General features: G+C 44.4%; 1 protein-coding gene across 2 annotated transcripts in view; it reads right to left on the bottom strand.

The window, feature by feature from the left end:
- Positions 1-1,271: 1,271 nt before the first annotated feature.
- PDLIM2 (PDZ and LIM domain 2) overlaps positions 1,272-17,556 on the bottom strand; it is a 52,587-nt gene continuing 36,302 nt past the window's right edge. For both annotated transcript variants that reach the window (XM_020780318.3, XM_020780319.3), the window contains 4 exons: positions 11,957-12,102; positions 6,537-6,682; positions 5,123-5,243; positions 1,272-3,693 (listed from right to left, as the gene is read on the bottom strand). In XM_020780318.3, the coding sequence (XP_020635977.3) occupies positions 3,498-3,693; positions 5,123-5,243; positions 6,537-6,682; positions 11,957-12,102 (609 nt within the window). In that variant the 3' untranslated portion in view covers positions 1,272-3,497. The remainder of the gene's footprint in view (positions 3,694-5,122; positions 5,244-6,536; positions 6,683-11,956; positions 12,103-17,556) is intronic.

Genomic DNA, 17,556 nt, shown 5'->3' with positions numbered 1-17,556 from the left:
TTACGGTGAGTCGTCTAGTGCTAAGCTGCTTCTCCATTTCAGTGTCTTTGGGGAGACCGTTGTGGGTCCCTGAAGTTATCTGCCTGTCTCGTTCTCGCTTTCTGCCTTCCTTCCACCTGCTGCCTCTCAATACAGCTATATTTTAAAAAAGAAGAAATAAAGTAGGCAATTATGCTAGGGCTTTCTGCACACTGAAGCCTGCACTCTAGTAGATATTCTGTCTTTCCTTACAGTGGTGTTAGAATGAGGGAAGAAAATGGCATATCCCAGTGTGTCTGTCTATGCCATAGGCTTACAGTGAAATTCAGGGCCTCCTTTCTCCCACCCTCACCCCTTGAATGTGACAGCACACAGCAGAAGAAGCATGTTAGCATATCCAGCATTCAATAATCCGGCTGAGAAAACAGCACACAGACTTTGCAGGTAAAACACACACACACACACACACACAAAAAGGGGGGGGACCACAAGCAACAGGTCAATGTTACTCTAACCAAATTATAAGGGAGCAGGTCCAACTTGTCCCTTCTCTGTGTGTTTAACACCCACCCAACCCAAAATATCCCACTAAGACAGCTAACATCTGCTTATATACAGTGCTGTCTCCTGCACTCTTCAGCCAGGGCCCAAGGGTTTCTCATAGCACCGTGGGCTATGAACTAGAGGTCTAGCAAGCATGAGCACAAGATGCAGATTGTTTAATGGGAACTAGTGCCCTCTTTTGGCTAATTACCTCTACTACATTTAAGGAAATAATGCCTTGTTCAATAAGCTGTTCATATTTCGGGAAGCAGAAACAGTTGAAAATACAGCGGGTGGGTTGGGGAACGTTTTATTCAAGCAGACCTTTAGCAACTGGGCTTGCTTGCTGCCATGCAGCCCAAGGAGATTTCAGCTGGACGGAAGCTGTATTTTCCATTTAGTGGGGTGTTTATAAAATCACATTTTAAATTTTTTTTAATGCTTATGTTCATGCAGCAATTCTTAGGGTAGGTATGCATATTTCATTTGTAATGTCCTTATGAATGTGTTCATTTATGCCTTTCTGAATGTGATCATACAGGATCACTGTTGTGGTGTGCAAATTGTTTAGTTAGGAAGTTTACACTGGCTTCCTGCATCATCTCTACACCAGTGATACAAAGGAAAGAAGACTGTGATCTGTTGTTCTTTAAAGGCAAGCAGCCTGTCAACAACCCACATTGTTCTCACCTGTAATTCATCAGATTCTGATTGCTCTGCAACACTAACATGCATCGTTTCACACTGCCTTGTACCAATGTGCTATCGTTTATTAGAATAATGTTGAGATGTGTGAGCACAGTACACTTAGGAACATAAAGACGCTGCCTTATACAGAATCAGATCGTTATTTCATCAACCCCAGTACTGCAAACTCTGGCCCACAGCACCTCTCTAGCATTTGAAGCAGGACGCCTACCTGGAGATCCTCAGCCATCCTAGCCCTGCTTCGTTTCTAAAATCAGACCCGGCATGTTCACGGTGACATGGTGGCATTTGGAGACGGCCTAGCATGTCTGAATCGAACCTCAGCAATGATTCATGGCACTAATTTTCAGCCACTGCATCAAAGTAGCAAAGAACAAGAAAGTGGAATTACAAGGTACGTATACTTTAGAACTAAGAATATTAACAGTCCTTGTCGTGCATCAAGAATCTGCAGTTGAGTGTAAATCTTGCAAGGCAACTTTCTCACCCCACCTCAAGCCATTGCTCTGGGTAACCCCAGTAATTATTTAATAATTCATCCCAAGCAAAAGCATGTGTAACAAAATCAAAACTGTTGCTGCCGCACTGTAATATCAAACACCAGTGGCAGAACAATGTCTGACCTTATCAGAAAGCAGCAGTGGCTCACCACGGGACAGTTTAAATTGCATTGTAAAGGTGAACCTTGTATTCAGTGAAGCTTAAGTTCAGAGCAATACACCCAACGGACTAGTTGCATCCCTTCAAGGCGACGGCCCCTTTTGCACCACCCTTGCTTCGAATGAGGACTCTCCTCCTGCCTTCTCCAGGCGTGACAGCAACCCGAGATTCTTGGAGGCAAGCAAGCGAGCCTCTCCTGTGGAGATCAAACAGCCCCTTCTCTAGTTTTTTGCACCCAAAGCAATCCCTCGGGGTGCAAAACGATTCCACAATCCCTCCCTAAATATTTGGAAGAATGAACTGAAAACCATTTTCAAGGATTTGAAATAATGTCTTTCTGGAATAACAAGGCATTTCGTCTCACTATCAGGAAATCCTGCAGAATGCCAAGGACACACACACAAACCCAGAAAACAACTACTCCCTGTGCCTGGGTGATGAAATAAAGGACTGGGCTGGACCGGAGCCAGGGTTCCCAAAATGGAGAGATGTTTTGATAAACAGAGGAGACCTTGGCCTTGCTCTCTCAGATCCACAGTTCTGGCCATCCTTAGGGGCGAGAATGGATTTTCCAGCAACAGTATATTCTTACCAGCAATTCTTTTTGTTATACAAAGTATTTTGGCTGGCTTGGTCTTGAATGGGCAATTAGGATCCATCAGCTTAACAAAAGACCTGCTCCCATCTGATGAAAACTGAAGGAAACAGATTGTTGCTTTTTTTGCATTTTTTTATCAGCATGTGGTTTTGGACTTCTTGCAGGGGCATGGTTGTAAAGACAGTCATGAGGAGCACACCTGCCCTCCACAAATTAAAACAGGCATTGGGCATCTATTTTTACATAGATACATACATACACACAGAGAGAAATATATATATATTATATTATATTTCACATAGAGATCTGGCTTTAGTATCATAGAGAAGCTTCACAGAGAGTCCATAGTCAAAGCTGCACTCATGCCATGCTGGTACCCAGTGCTCCAGTGACACGGCTAACCTTCTTTTCCAATGCCGTTTGCTATACAGATCCTGACAGAAAGAAGCAGGAAAGTTATGATACAGTGAAAGAAGACTTTCTGCTCCAGTGGCTGTGGAATGGACAAGAGCTATTTAGGGTTTGCATCTGCTACTCTTGGAAGGAGGATGGCATGAGAAAGATAATCAATCACATCCTAACTGCATGCCTCCCCCCTTTCCCGGAGGTGCACTTGGCATAAGAGAAGGTCCGGGTTGCTCCTTCTGGAAACCATCAAGCGCCCAAAGTAACCGTGCCTGTGTTATGCAGACATTCACCTTTCTAAGAAACAGGTTCCACGCCTGCCAAGCTCACTGAGAATGCCTTGAAGAAAGTGATTCCTCTTCCCACATTTCCTGCTTCTCTCTCTCCTTCTTCTCCTGCATGTGTGTGTTGTTTTCTGCTGCTTGGGTATGCCTCAAGCGGCTGGACCTTCCCTGGATTTGGGATGGTGTAAGAAAGGAAAGGCCCGACAGCCAGTCGAAAGAGACCCAAGGCAGCCTTTTGGTGGCCACGCTGATGATGTCCTGGGAGAAGCATTTCAGGGTGGTGGCAGGACCAGTATCTTTCTTGCTCAGAGTCGAGAGGTTTAGGACTGGGAGTAGACAGCTGTGACCGTGCTGCCCCCTGTTGGCCCTTGGTAGCGCTGGCGGGCGTGCTTCTCGCAGTACATCTCGTCGCCAACCCAGAAATGGCCTCGCATCTTCAAATTGAGACCGCAGTCAGTGCAAATGTAGCAGGAGGGGTGGCGGTAGCGATTGTCCTGGATCCTAACCGCCTGGGTCCTGTGAGGGACACAACAGTGTGAATCACGTGCCTATACAACCAGGAACAAGAGTCACTTACTCACCCCCACCTCCCTTGCGATCAGCACCAGTGAAAACTGTTCTGGCCCTTCTTGGTTTTAAAATGTTAAAGCCGAGTTTTTAGTTCTCAAGACTGTGCAGAAAGTTGTTGGAACCAGTAAGCAGTGCCAGGCAAAAGTGTATTGATCTTCCTTCCTCAAGTAATTTTCCGGAGTGGGGTCACTTATAGCTTTTTTCATTTCAGAATTAGAAGCCACAACAATTTATAGAAAAAGAATTTATTCTCTGCCACACAATGCCTCTGCCCCTCAACAGGTATATAACTGTTTATTTAACTAAATCCCATTCTTAATGGCTGTCTTTCCAGGCATAGGGGCCCGGATTGTGTGCAAGAATCTTTTCCTGCACTACCTAACAAGAAAGCTTAATAATTGCTTTCAATAGCTCTGATCACCCCTTCAAAGAAGTATCAGAATTCAGAAGCCTCAGATCCATGCAAAAACACACATACAAATACAATGAATTTTACAAGCAAAGTTTGCAGTGTTTGTTTACATCACCAACCCACAGCTGGATGTTTTCAAATGAATAACCATAAATGCCAGTGCACTTCAGTCGGGAAGGGGGAACCAAGTATCCCAATTCCATTTTATTTAGCATCCTTTCTCCAAAGTCTTGTTTGGGTTTTTTTGTCCACAAAGTTTCGAAGAGGCTTCACAGGCCCTGAAGAGCTGTTCTACACTTTGCCCAGCAGGTGGCAATGCATAACCAGCCCTTATTCATACTATACAGTGGTGCCTAGCTTGATGAGGATAATCCGTTCCAGCAAAATCGCTGTAGAACGAAATCCTCGTTAAGCGAAAATAAAAAACCAATTGAAATGAACTGAAAACAAGTTCAATGCATTCCAATGGGCTAAATACCTCATTGTCCAGCAAAGATCCTCCATAGGGTGGCCATTTTCCAGTGCCTGTAAAGCAAAAAATGCCTCCTAAAAACAGCAGGGAGCCATTTTGCACAGCGGGTTGCCATTTTGAAACCCGACGATCAGCTGTTTTCAGATCGTCGTAATGCGAAGAATCGGTTCCCGAAGCAGGGAACCGATCGTCATAAAGCGATTTTTGGCCATTGAAACATCATCGTTTTGCGATCGCAAAAGCGATAACAAAAACCTCACCGTCAAGTGGATTCATCATTTAATGAGGTAATCGCTAAGCGAGGCACCACTGTACTATACTGTACTATACTTTCTTAAGGCCGAGAGGACCTCCAGAGTCAAGTCCAGAACGATCCTGTGCCCCAGCATCAAGGGGTTCATGCAGACTGAGCATCACCATCATACTGAAACATGACAAACCCCCAGCCTGTATCTGCCCTCTCTTCTACCCTAAGGATTAGGAACACTCACATGATGCTGCTGCCACACTTCTCACAGGTATGAAGTTTCTGGTTGCTGCTGGCCACAGAACTGCTGACTGGCTTGTGTGAACTGGGAGAGAGCTGGCTGGGGAAGTGAGTCACTGTGCCCCCTGCAAAAGCCACAAAGAAGCCCATTTTAGGATTCAGAAGGGTGACAATCCTGGAAGACATATCAGAAGGCACCTATATGACGAAGACTGTGGTTCCAGTAGGGTTGTATTATAGAAGGAATGGGTATTACATAAGAACATAGGCAAATCACACTAGATTGAATTCTGGCCCCACTGGTCCAGTATTCTGTATCTCCAGGCAGGGCAGATTATAGATCTGGTGTTTTACAATCTTATCTTGTTGAATTTTATTGTAATGATTTCTATGGTTGACTTGTATTATATTTGCTATGGTAAACCACCTGAAGTGCTACCTAGTAGTGGCAAGATAAATAATACAACATCAACAGCATGCCCACTTGCTGCCTAATGGAAGCTTGCCAACAGGACATGAGTTCAGTGCTCCCTCCCTCCCTCCCTCCCTCCTTCCCTCTCATTCCCCACAACGAATATACAGAAGCATATTGACTCTGACACTGGAGGGGCTATGCAATCATCCAGACCTCCAGTGTGACAGCCCGAACCCCCATATGTCCACTCAGAAGTCATGTCTTTCTGAGTTCAGTAAGGCTTATTGTTATATGCCCATCAAGTCACCTCCACTTACGGCAACCCCATGAATAAGCAATCTCAATATGTCCGGTCCTCAACTTTTGTAAACTCAAGCCGATGGCTTCTTGCAGTGCTTCCCAGTCTTGGGATACCCCAGGTGTTCCTGGACTAAAAACTCCCAGAAATCTTGGCCGGTGCAGCCATTGGTGAAGACCTCTGGGAGTTTTAGTCCAAGAACATCTGAGGACCCAAAGCTGTCAACCATGGGCTTAAAGCCCTCCGTAGTCATGATTTTGCTCTTCTGAATGATCAGTGAGACTTCCTCCCATGCAAATCTCTATGCATAAGATTGCAACCTTAAACTGTTACACTAAAGCAACATTTTAATGTTAATCACAGCTTAATATTGCCAACATAAAGTGACTTTTTAAAACACTGGAGCAACTGTGAGATAAACAGTAAACAAATCAAAGCTGCCTATCCGTACACTTCAAAGGAAAAAGTAAATGGCGGTATTTTAATATTTATTCTCCCTTGTACTACAACAAGAGAACCAAAACAGACAAATCACAAACAAGCCAGCACCAGAGACAAAACAAAGAGATACAGGTATGTTTGTTTACACACACACACACACACACACACACACACACACACACACACACACACACACACACATGCACAGAGAGAGAGAGAGAGAGAGAGAGACTATTCTTGCCACCTTTCCTTGTCCTCTCTCACCTTTCTCATCCATCTCCAGAGCCATCTGGAGCATGCGGAAAGTGCTCGATTGTCGTGGCGGGGCCCTGGTTTCTCGGTTTTCCTGCATCATCTTGTAGACCTCAGAGTCCCCTTCCAAATGATTCATGGCTGCCTCTGAATCCAGGCTGGAGAGAAAGAACGAGATCACTGCAGTGAAGCTTGGAAAGAGGGAAAATCTCTTAAGCTTTTTATCCAGGAGGACAGGACAAACCGGTCTTTTGGCAACAGCATCCCCAGTGCATAACTGGGGGAGAGGGTTAGGACCCAGGGAATGGCAGGACCTCCAGGAAACAGGGACCTTGGCGGAGTGGAAGGGCACGTGAATTTGTGCCATAAGTGAAAAAGTAGATCCCTCTTGTTGAAAGCAAAACCCACAACATGGCATTTTATTTGTTCCCAAGAGCCATAATTGCAGTGGCAATACACTACAAATAACCATCTATCCACAACCACAGAGAAGCCTCCCTTTCCCATTTTAAACAAGGGCTTCTCAGTTCTTAGACTAGTTAGCCCCATTAGGACACCACAACCTTAACCAAACAGTAAGGAAGCTAATTAGGATTTGTAATACCACAGGGAGCTCATCAACGGAATCCTACCTGTGATGTCACCACCACTATCCAAAATACGAACCGTAAAGCCACCAAAGTAGCCAAGAGAGAGAGAGAGAGAGAGAGAAGTCCTTTTCCTGACTGTATTCTCTGACCTTTGGAAGTGTATCTCCAGAGCGGCACCTCCAGCTCTCTTTCCACGCCAAGGAAGTTCCTCTCAAGTTCAACCAGTTTTAAAGACCCTTTTCAGTTCTGACTAATCCCTGCTCCTCTCTCACCTGGAAAACTCTTTTCCTGGTAGGCTCCAGGCCTCGCCTATCACTCTTTCTTGCCTCTTTTTAAAGCAGGGAGACACTCCCTTCCAAGGACGCCGGGACCTGCCCAGTTTCATCAACATTTTTTCATTAACTCTTACCCTACCCATCTCTTCAAGAAAACAGGAGTAGCTTTTAAAACAAGGATACTCAAGGGACTGGAAACCAAGCCCTAGGAGGAGAGGCTGAAAGAAGTGGGGATGTTTAGCCTTGAGAAAAGAAGACTGAGGGGAGATAGGAGAGCACTTTTCAAATCCTTGAAAGGCTGTCATACAGAAGAGGGGCAGGATCTGTTCTCAATCACTCTAGAGTGCAGGACATGTAATAATGGACTCAAGTTACAAGAGGCCAGATTTCGGTTGAATATCAGGGAAAAAATAACACCTCTTAACTGTTAGAGCAGTATGACCATGGAACCCATAACCTCAGAAGGTGGGGAGCACTCCAACTCTGGAGGCATTCAAGTGGAAACTGGCCAACCATCTGTCAGAAATGGATTTGATTTGGATTCCAGCACTGATCAAGAGTTTGGACCCAATGGCCTGAATGGCTGCTTCCAACTCCACTATTCGATGATTCCACCATACCAGATGGTGGTTGTTAAGTTTGGAAAACATCAACACCACACTTCACAAAAAAAACAAGCGACCTCACAGAAGGAGGTCAACCTTTCCTGCAACAGCAAGGTAAAGGTAAAGGTTCCCCTTGACATTTTTAGTCCAGTTGTGTCCAACTCTAAGGGGCGATGCTCATCCTGTTTTCAAGCCGTAGAGCCAGCGCTTGTCCAAAGACAGTTTCCGTTGTCACGTGGCCAGCATGACTAGGGAACGCCATTTTACCTTCCTACCGAGGTGGGTTCAGGTCAGGTCCTGAAACGCTGTAGGGAAGAAGGTGACATTTCATTATGCTTCAATAGCTGGCGTTCTTTATTTCTCTGTTTTTAACTCCCTCTCAAAGAATGGCACTCAAGGCAGTTAAGAGTGATAACATCAGATAAATGCAATTAAAAATATAACATTGATTTGAGAGACACCAGTAAAAGGACGAGCAGTGCAACAGCAAGGGACCCCCCAAAACAACACAAGTGCCTGCTCCATCTCCAAAAGGCAAAAGATATGCTTCTTCAGTTAAGGAAATAGCATAGGGGAATAACACTAACCAGTCTCCATGAAATCCGCAGAATTCTGACACTCTAACAGGGAGAGAAGCATCCCGCCGCTACATCCAGCGTGCCATGCCTGATTTTTGGAAGGAGGCTTTCAAGCAATCCCAAAATGCCTGGGCTTCTGATCTCAACAGCTTTTCAGGCTCCACTGACTACCCAAAATTCTCAGGTAGTAAAACATGGCAGCCAGTTCAGTTCCCTAATCCTGGGCAGAGAATTGAAACATTTTAGATATGGGTGCTTCCCCTGGTGCCGGCGGCTGACTGTATTTCCCCCCTCCTTCCCTTTTCTTTAATTGCTTAAGAGTCACCCGTTCTGCCAGCGGTTTTAGCAGAGAGCCATGAACAGATAGAATTCCCAGCATACTCTGGGAAAGATCCATTGGTGGCAGCCAGCTACTCTCCATTAGAGCTTTTCTAGAGGCCCCTCCCAAGCCGTGACATTCCTTATCAAGAAGGAAAAGACCTTCTCTTCCCCACAGGGATTCTATGAACAGGCAATTACCTTGCTATTCAGAAGGGCCTTTGGGAACGAAGCCGGGTCGTGGCAGATACATTTAAGTGGGTGGCACTGCTCTTCCTTTTACTGGTGTGTCTCAAATCAGTGTTATATTTTAACTGCATTTATCTGATGTTATCACTCTTAGATGCCTTGAGCGCCATTCTTTGAGAGGGAGTTAAAAACAGAGAAATAAAGAACGCCCGCTATTAAAGCAGAATGAAATGTCACCTTCTCCCCTACAGCGTTTCAGGACCTGACCTGAACATTCAAACCAACTCCCTGTTTCCAAAGTTGGGAGTCCACCTTTTTTTTGTCTTCATCCCCCGTAGGCACTGCTAGAGGTCATGAGATGCCTATACACTACAATTAGTACATGAAGCCCATAATCTTCCACTTGGGACTCAGTTTAACTGCACACCTCATCTCATAACCACATATCGCCAGATATTTAGACTTCCATGTTTCTTCACTCACCATGCCCCAATTTTTTTAAACCACTTAGCCTGAAGAGTTCTCAAAAATTCAAAAGCCTGCACAATTGTAGGTTTACAGATAGTCCTAATACACATATTGCCTGACTATGTGGTTTTTATTTTGTTGCTGTAGTGCAACAGGAATATTAAAAACAATTGGTCTGCCCACACTGTAGAAGACTCAAATATCAATCATCATCATCATCTTAGAACAGCTGGAAAGGGCTCTATGGATCATCAGCCCCTGTAGAGGAGGCACAGAGGGGAATCAAACCTGTGTTTTCGCAGCCTGGTGCCTAAAACTATCCAGCAGCGTACAGGTAGTGCCATTGTAACCCAGGCAGACCCCACAGGGCAGGAGTGCAGTCATAATAATGGTGTTTTTTTAAAAAAATCCTTGGTATTTTGAGAAGGGGTGCCTTTTTACAGCTTTCTGGATTCAGGTTAATTTTGTCAGTATAGAACTGTATGCATTCAAAGCTTGCACATGGACACACCTTGAGGAACAACAGGCCCTATTTTTGGGTTGGGAGGTGGCCAAAAACACAGAGCTGCCTGTCTCTCTCCAGATAAAGCGTTCCACAACACCTGGTGTGTTTCAAGGCCACTGCTGCAAAGCACTCCGAGATCCTTTATTTATACTGTACCCTCTTCTCAATGGAGTTTGCGTCAATCAAAACTGAGATACGGGGGCTCTTTCCTTCAGACTTACAAAGTGAAAAAAAGAAGAAGAGACAAGGCACGCCAGTAAAGAATTGTGGAAAGAAAGCTTCTTGCAGATGTTCTTTCCAAGGCCGAGGACTGAAACCGAGGTAGGCTTCCCCTACTGCAACGTTCCTCTTGGGAATCAGAGGATGCAAACCAACTTTTCAATGGGCCACATTTTCCTGGCTGCTCTACAGTCTACAAGCCCAGTCGACAGCCGATGGGAGGCCAGCTCCCTGCCTGTGCAGCTTCACTCTCTCCTTTTAAAGGAGATTTATACCAATAAACGATCTGGTAGAAATGATGTGATGCGCCTGCTTTTCCCTTGAGCAATCTTGTACCTTGGCAACACTAGGGAGGAAATAGTCATAAAACTCCATGTGCATACTTCAAAAGAACAAGGAAGGCCCACGATACAGGTGAGAAAGCCCCAAACCTTGACACCCTCCACTTAAGGAATCTCTTGAAGAAAACAAGTCTCTTCCTAAGACTACCGAGAGCTGTTCCCAGTCAGAAAGCAGATCAACCTGGTCCAGATAATCTGGATGGCAACTCTCATCGGAAGCAGCTAATGGCGAGCGATCATAGCAAGTCGTGATCTATTCTAAAAGGTCTGAAAGGAAATAGGTTGGAGAAAGTCATGCCATTTTAACACTGAGTTAAAATAGCCCAGTGGATTGACTTCCGAGGAAATACAGGATTGTCAACTGGGTCTCCTAACACTTTCTCTTTTTAATTTAAAGCAGCCCAAAGGGGCTAATTTCATCAGGAAAGCAGCATGGGGGGCAGGGGGAATGTTCCTTTCTTCTTCTTAATTGAACCCCCATCCACCAGAAAACATCCTTAAACTTGCAAGGAGGAGACCAGCAGGAAGCATGTACTGCGCCTGCATTGCTTCCCCTCCCCATAAGGCAAACAGTAGCTCTCGACAGCAATTTACGCTTGTTATTTTTTTAAAAGATGCTCTTCCGAAAGCAGTTTGCCTGATCAAATTAGCAGAGCCTTCCAGCTCCTTTGGAGTAAACCTAATGATGCTTGGGGATCCACCCTTGAATTTTCTCATAAAATAACTGGCTTAGCAGCTTCACACACATAATTTCGTTAAGCTTACAATCACCGTGCAAGTTGGGGATAAGTATGTTGCAGGCCCCAAACAACCCCTAAAGCTACTCCCTCCCCCCCCAAAAAAACCCTCCCCCATCACTAGGAAGGTGGAGAACATTCAAAAAACGTTCTTGTTCTCTGTGATTTTCCCAGTCTCACCCACTAGGGATTTCTGACCAAATCTTCCTCCTGCACCAATGAAGCTTCCCACCTTCATATTGATCTTTATTTCTGCACAAGAAATTGTCACACTCTGCACAGCTCAGTGCCCTGTTCTGTGAATTTTAAGGAGAAAAGATGCAATTTTGGTCAGGCACTGTAATAAAGCTGTGAAGATGGTTTCTCCCAGAAAATAAAAATGATGCCATAACATCTGAACAATTCCATGAGTTTTCCTGCAAAATTTCTCAAGCGGGGTTTAAAAAAATAAAAGCCTCTCACTATGAAAGGGAGGAAAAAATTCTTTCCTTAGGTTTCTTGCGAAGAGGGAGAGGTTGCTGAAGGCCATTTTATAAAGGGATGAGTGTTGTGATCTGAGCCAGGACATGCCTGAGCTCTCACAGTTAGCCATTAGGCAAGCGATTACCTGTAACTGCGACTGTAGGAGGAAGTGCTCCTGTCCTGGTTTTTCCAAGGGCTGGAGAGGGAATATGCTCCTGGGGAGGGAGAGCCATTTAAGGGAGGCAGCACAGTAATTGGAGACCCTCCAGAATGGCTGAAACTCCTCCTTTCCTGGAGGAGACACAAGAAAAAAAAAGAAAAGGCAAGGTGTAAATATAGTATGCAGGAAAGGGGAAGATATAACATCCTTTGGTGGGAAATGAAGTCTAGAAAGGTTGACAGTAGGAACCCATGGGATCCATTTCATTCATTAATTCATTAATTCATTAATTCATTCATTAATTAATTAATTCATTCATTCATTCATTCATTCATTCATTCATTCATTCATTCATTCATTCATTCATTCGCTTCTTTATTTATTTGTTATATTTTTACTGCACCTTTCTCCTTAAAAAAGGATCCAGGGCAGATCACATCATTAAAAGACAACATTTAAAAGCTAAAAACAATAGATACACAAATATTTTTTAAAGATACCACACTAAAACAGCAAACAAAATCAAAACCAAAAACATATTCGAAACAACAAGGCACAACACTCCATTTTTTTAAAAACAAAACCTGTCTCATGGAGAGTAGAACCTAATCATTTTATCTTTTATTGTATTTTAATTGAATTTTAGTTGTTGTAAGCTGCCCAGAGACCTTTGGGTAGAGTGGGCGGCATATAAGTTAAATAAGTAAGTAAGTAAATAAACAAATAAACCAACCAACCAAAATTAAAGACATTTTTGTTTATACTGCATAATTTGCAAATTTTATTGATTGATTCCATTTGGTTTAGTTTGGTTTGTATATCACTCCATTAGCGCTGTGCACTATTCTGGGCTGTTTACACAAAACAAAATAATATGAGCAAAAGAGAAAAAACAACAATAAATTAAAAACTATTTGAAGGGCAAAGAGTCCCCCACCCCTCCATCATGCAGCACAAAATAATGAACAGCCCTCCCCATGCATTCGCACAACATACATTTTATTCAACTAGAAGGATCTCCTTGGTAGTCGCACAAAACATTACAGCTGAGCAAAGAGAAGACGAGGAAACAACGTGGCCCTGGGAATACACTGGCGGAGTCAAGTGCAGACTGTCTCTTGAATGGGGCTAAAGTTAAACAGATTGACCCTACTCTGAACTCATTTCCTGAAACTGGAGTTGTGGGTGGGGAAGTAGAAAGGATGTACATTCATGTTTGCACATTCCTGTGTTCAAACTCATCTTTGGGTTTCAATGGTCAGTGTGTGCCCTTAAGCCTTTGGGTGGATGCATTTGACAGCCCAAGAGTGGGGTGACATATTTTTCAAAAGCCATTTCTTAATGCACATCTGGTTGTTTTAGTTTAGTTCATGCGCTGACTGCAGGAAAGTGTAGCAGTACATACACTGAGCACAAGAGGTCACCCAAAGGCTTGAGGAGGAACCTTTTCCTCTACTCAAAGGGAAAGCGACACAACTGAACTGGAAGAAGAGCAGTTTGGGCCAAGCGTCAGTGGGGACTCTTGCTTGCACCCATGCCCATCAGGAGTGACAGAGCATCGAGGTTGCCAGTGGAAGGAAGCCGAAATCAACAACAGGAGTCACGGACTAGTTCTAGTTTTCTTTCCCCCACCCCTGCAATAACACTGGAAGACAAAATCCTTACATTTTAACTCATCAAACTGCAGGGCAGACTTCAGTAGCCTTACACAATGTTGCATTTATTTTTTGACTGGTGGGAAAGCATCGCGTCAACCACTTGTTCTAAGCACCGGGATTTCAATGTCCAGGACTCTGTAGGTAATTAAAACAGTGAATGGTTGACAAATTGTTCCCAGGCACAGAAAGTCCAAGGACAGTGATGGGGACACATCGTGACCAAAGACCCAGCAGCTGCCCAGGAATGCTCAGGGATGACATCAACCCTAATAGGATACCTCTCTCCACACCATTCCTAGCATGTAGGCAAGTCTGGAGTAGAAGAAGTATGTAGAAGTGAAGACTTGTCTTCTATGAGTCTTGAAGACCAAAGAACACACACTGAAGAGAGAAAGAGATTATCCCAGGAAAACCCAGTGACATATGGAGAAGGAAGAGCGAAAGACACCCCATTGGAAATGTAGCAGACCCCATTCTACCATTCCAGAATCCTGGAGCTGCTCTCGCTGCCCCCCTTTCCTCTTTGCCTTTTATCTTCCTTTTTCTATCCTCAAGAATCCTGTTATTTTTGAAGTCACAGAATTACTAGCTCAATAATAATAATAATAAAAGTCCCCTTCTTCAATGCATCTGCTCCTATTTAAAAGCCTTGGAAGTGGAAGAAAGGAGCAACCCCTTCTTAAGCAGAAGCAAATGTTTCTGGGAGCAGCAGAAAGCAAGGGGCTAGAGAGAGAAAAACACTAATCAGCATTTGTATATGAGACTCATTCTCCTCACTACCAGAGAAACAAAGAAAAATTGGAGGGCTATTTCCCCTTTTATGTTTGCCAGCTTGAAGGAAATCCCCTTGCTGGACCTAACCAAGCAAGGTCTGATTTGAGAGCGCCCACCCATCTTGCAGGAGCATGCAGCCAAATCTCAGGGGAAATGAAATCCACATAGAGATCCCACCGAACCTTTCATGTGATTCCATGGGTTTTTCTAAACGGCTCCGTTTGCCAGTACTCTGCAGTCTGAAAACCTGCCAAACACATACACACCCTCCAGCACAAAAGCCTTGTGGTGTTCAAGGTTGCCAATTTTGGATTCACAGATATTGGCTTCCGGACTCCTCACTACCCCCAAGCAAATTCCCCGAAAACCTGTGGGCAGAAATAATGCAGAACATCAAGTTTACTGACATCAGTACGGACTGCAGAGAAGATGACAGCTTTATTGATCAGATAAGGAAGAGACGGGTTGATTGCCAGCCCTAATAAAGTTACCGTATTTTGTTCAATTAGTCTGAAACAGAATAAAAATAAAGCTTCCATCTACCATGTTTCCCCGAAAATAGGATAGGGTCTTATATTGATTTTTGCTCCCATGGGCTTCACTTCTGTAAGATATTCTGGTCAACCAGTGGAGGTAAAGCAGATTAATAAATGCATAATTTGGAATGACACAAATTCACGGAGGCAGGAGGATAAGGGTGAGGAGGACTACCGATGTCAATTCCATACAACAACTAAATGGAGCATCCTTATCCAGAAGCAGCCTACCACTGAAGGTCAGCTGCTGGTAGGCAACCATGTGGGATGGCTACAGCCTTCATACCCTGGTTATGGAACTCCTAAATAGGCTACTACAGGAGTATCCTCACATATATTAATATGCAAGCCCCAGATAATTGTGCCCATCCCTGGACTTCTCTCTGGCTCTGGACCCTAAGAAGGGAAAAGGAACAGAGGTTAAGAGTCTGGAGAAAGTTCTCTTTTTTTCTCCCCTTGGGGCTTCCATCAGAAGTGGTCCTCTCCAAGGTCAATTGCTGTTCTCTTCTTACCTTAGCCAAGAACTTCAGGGCTAAGGAATTTTTCTGGGGAAATAAGATAAGTGAGGACCAACCGGGCCCAGGATCCTGCTCACACCACCCTCCCGCACTCCATTCTCAGCCTTCAGTACTGATGCAGCCACTTGGGAGGGAGGGGGCCAAGCCAGGGGCCAAGCAGCACTAAAGCAAATAAATGTTAGAAAGGAAAGAAAAATGCAGCAGAGGAGCCAAGGGGCTGTGGGGCTGGGGCGAGCCAGGTGCCAGCTGGCGAGCCCTGCCTTCTGGGGCCAAACCTCCCTTCCCAATTTGGGCTTGAAAAACAGCCCCAGAACAGAGCAAAACCAGAGAGAGGTCAGGCCCTGGAGCCAAAATAAGCAAACAAACAACACGGCACCCAGCCCAAGAGCAACAGGAGGAGGAGATGCCAGGACACAGGAGGGGCACGGAGGCAAGACGCTCAAAGACCATAGGAGGAGAGAAACAGGTTTCTCTAGGGAAACTGGCTACAAAGCCCACTTGAAAGGGCCAGAAAGGTTCCAACGCAGCCGACTCAGCAAAGACAGGGGAGAACACCCTGGGATCAGACACACATTCTAGAATTAAACATGCAGAACGATATAGTCACTATTATTATCATGACCAATATCACTATCTGTCTCTATCTCGCTATCTCTCTTTTTGCAGACTAAGGGTTGGGAACTGAGGCCGAGGGTGTGGGTGGATACACCTAAGAATAATACATGAAATGCTCCAGGATTGGGATAGTCTGATTTGTATTATTTTCCATCAACTACATGATGTAAAAGGACACTTCTCCCTTCAAAAACACTGGGGTCAGGAGTGCAGGACCCCCATGCAGTTCAAAATCCACGTATAATTCTTGTGATGTGTTTCGGGAAAGTACACTACTTTGACGCCTTCAGTTTTGAATTCATGAGGTTTTGGGTAGCCAAGGGTACAGTATTTATTGGAATGTTTATTTACTGGAATATTAATTTATATGTGTATTTTAAAAAATCCATGTATAACCAAAACCATGTTGTTCAAACCCATGCAATTCAAGGGAAAAGTGTAAATCCAAATAAGCCCAGAGTTCCTTACATACACATCAGTAGTTTTTCCCCTCCGGCAATGGGGCTTCTACTTTTTTCGAATCAAATACTTTTCCAACAGTTCAAGCAGTGTGATTGCTTCAGCCAAGGTGGAGGGGTTTATAGCTGTTGTATTTAGAGCCGTTCTAAGCCAGCTCCACCAGCAGTGAGAGAGGCAGGACTGCCTTTTGAATCCTCTCCTCAGTACCTGTGGTGCCTGGGTCTCCTTTCATCTCCCCTTCCTGTTCCTTCTTCCTCCTTCTCTTTTAAAGGCTTACTAATCTAGCACTGAGTCAGCAAGGTGATCAAAGATAAAAAGAGCAAGGCAGAGAGAGAGAGAGAGAGAGAGAGAAGGAAGTTTTAAATTAGGTCTGTTATAGCTGTCCAGAGTAGACTTCAGTCAGATGGACGGCATAAAATATATATCTTATATATAAATAAAAAAATAGGCATGCTTCCTGAAAATCTGGGTAGCCAGAGCAGAGCAAAGCTACATTAAGAAGCTGGAAACAAGGCTGAAGTGAAAATTTCCTCCTGTCTCTCTCCCGATTCTTGCCTTTTTCTTTCTCTCTTTAGTCACCTTGCTGTCCTCGTGCTGGGACAGCCATCCATTAGAAGAAAAGAAAGAAATGGAACAGGAAGGGAAAAGGGGAAACTGAGCAGACCCAGGGGTCACGTGTCAGGTGGATAGGATTCAAACTGTTAACAGGCTGCACAGAAGACTGATTCTTTCCCCAATCTCTGATGACTCCCGTGTCATAAATGAACCCAGGGAAACCCAGCTTGCCAGATGTGACTTCACACTGGATCCATTTTACATTGTTCCTGCTGCATAGCCATATCCTGGGATATCCTAAGGTCACCAAGTGAGGTCACGATGATGTGAGATTTCATCTGGGGAACATCACAATTTATAGCTTCGTTTTTTAGTCACTCTGCAACCCAGCTCTCAACCCTATCTGGATTTTAACTCCAACACCATCATGAGGCACTGGCAGCAAAGATGATGAAGAGCTAGCTGCCTTC

This window comes from Pogona vitticeps, chromosome 8 (genome assembly GCF_051106095.1).
Source record: "Pogona vitticeps strain Pit_001003342236 chromosome 8, PviZW2.1, whole genome shotgun sequence".
Taxonomy (NCBI): domain Eukaryota; kingdom Metazoa; phylum Chordata; class Lepidosauria; order Squamata; family Agamidae; genus Pogona; species Pogona vitticeps.
The sequence above is the reverse complement of the archived record's forward strand: the minus strand, read 5'-3'. Positions and strand labels throughout refer to the sequence as shown.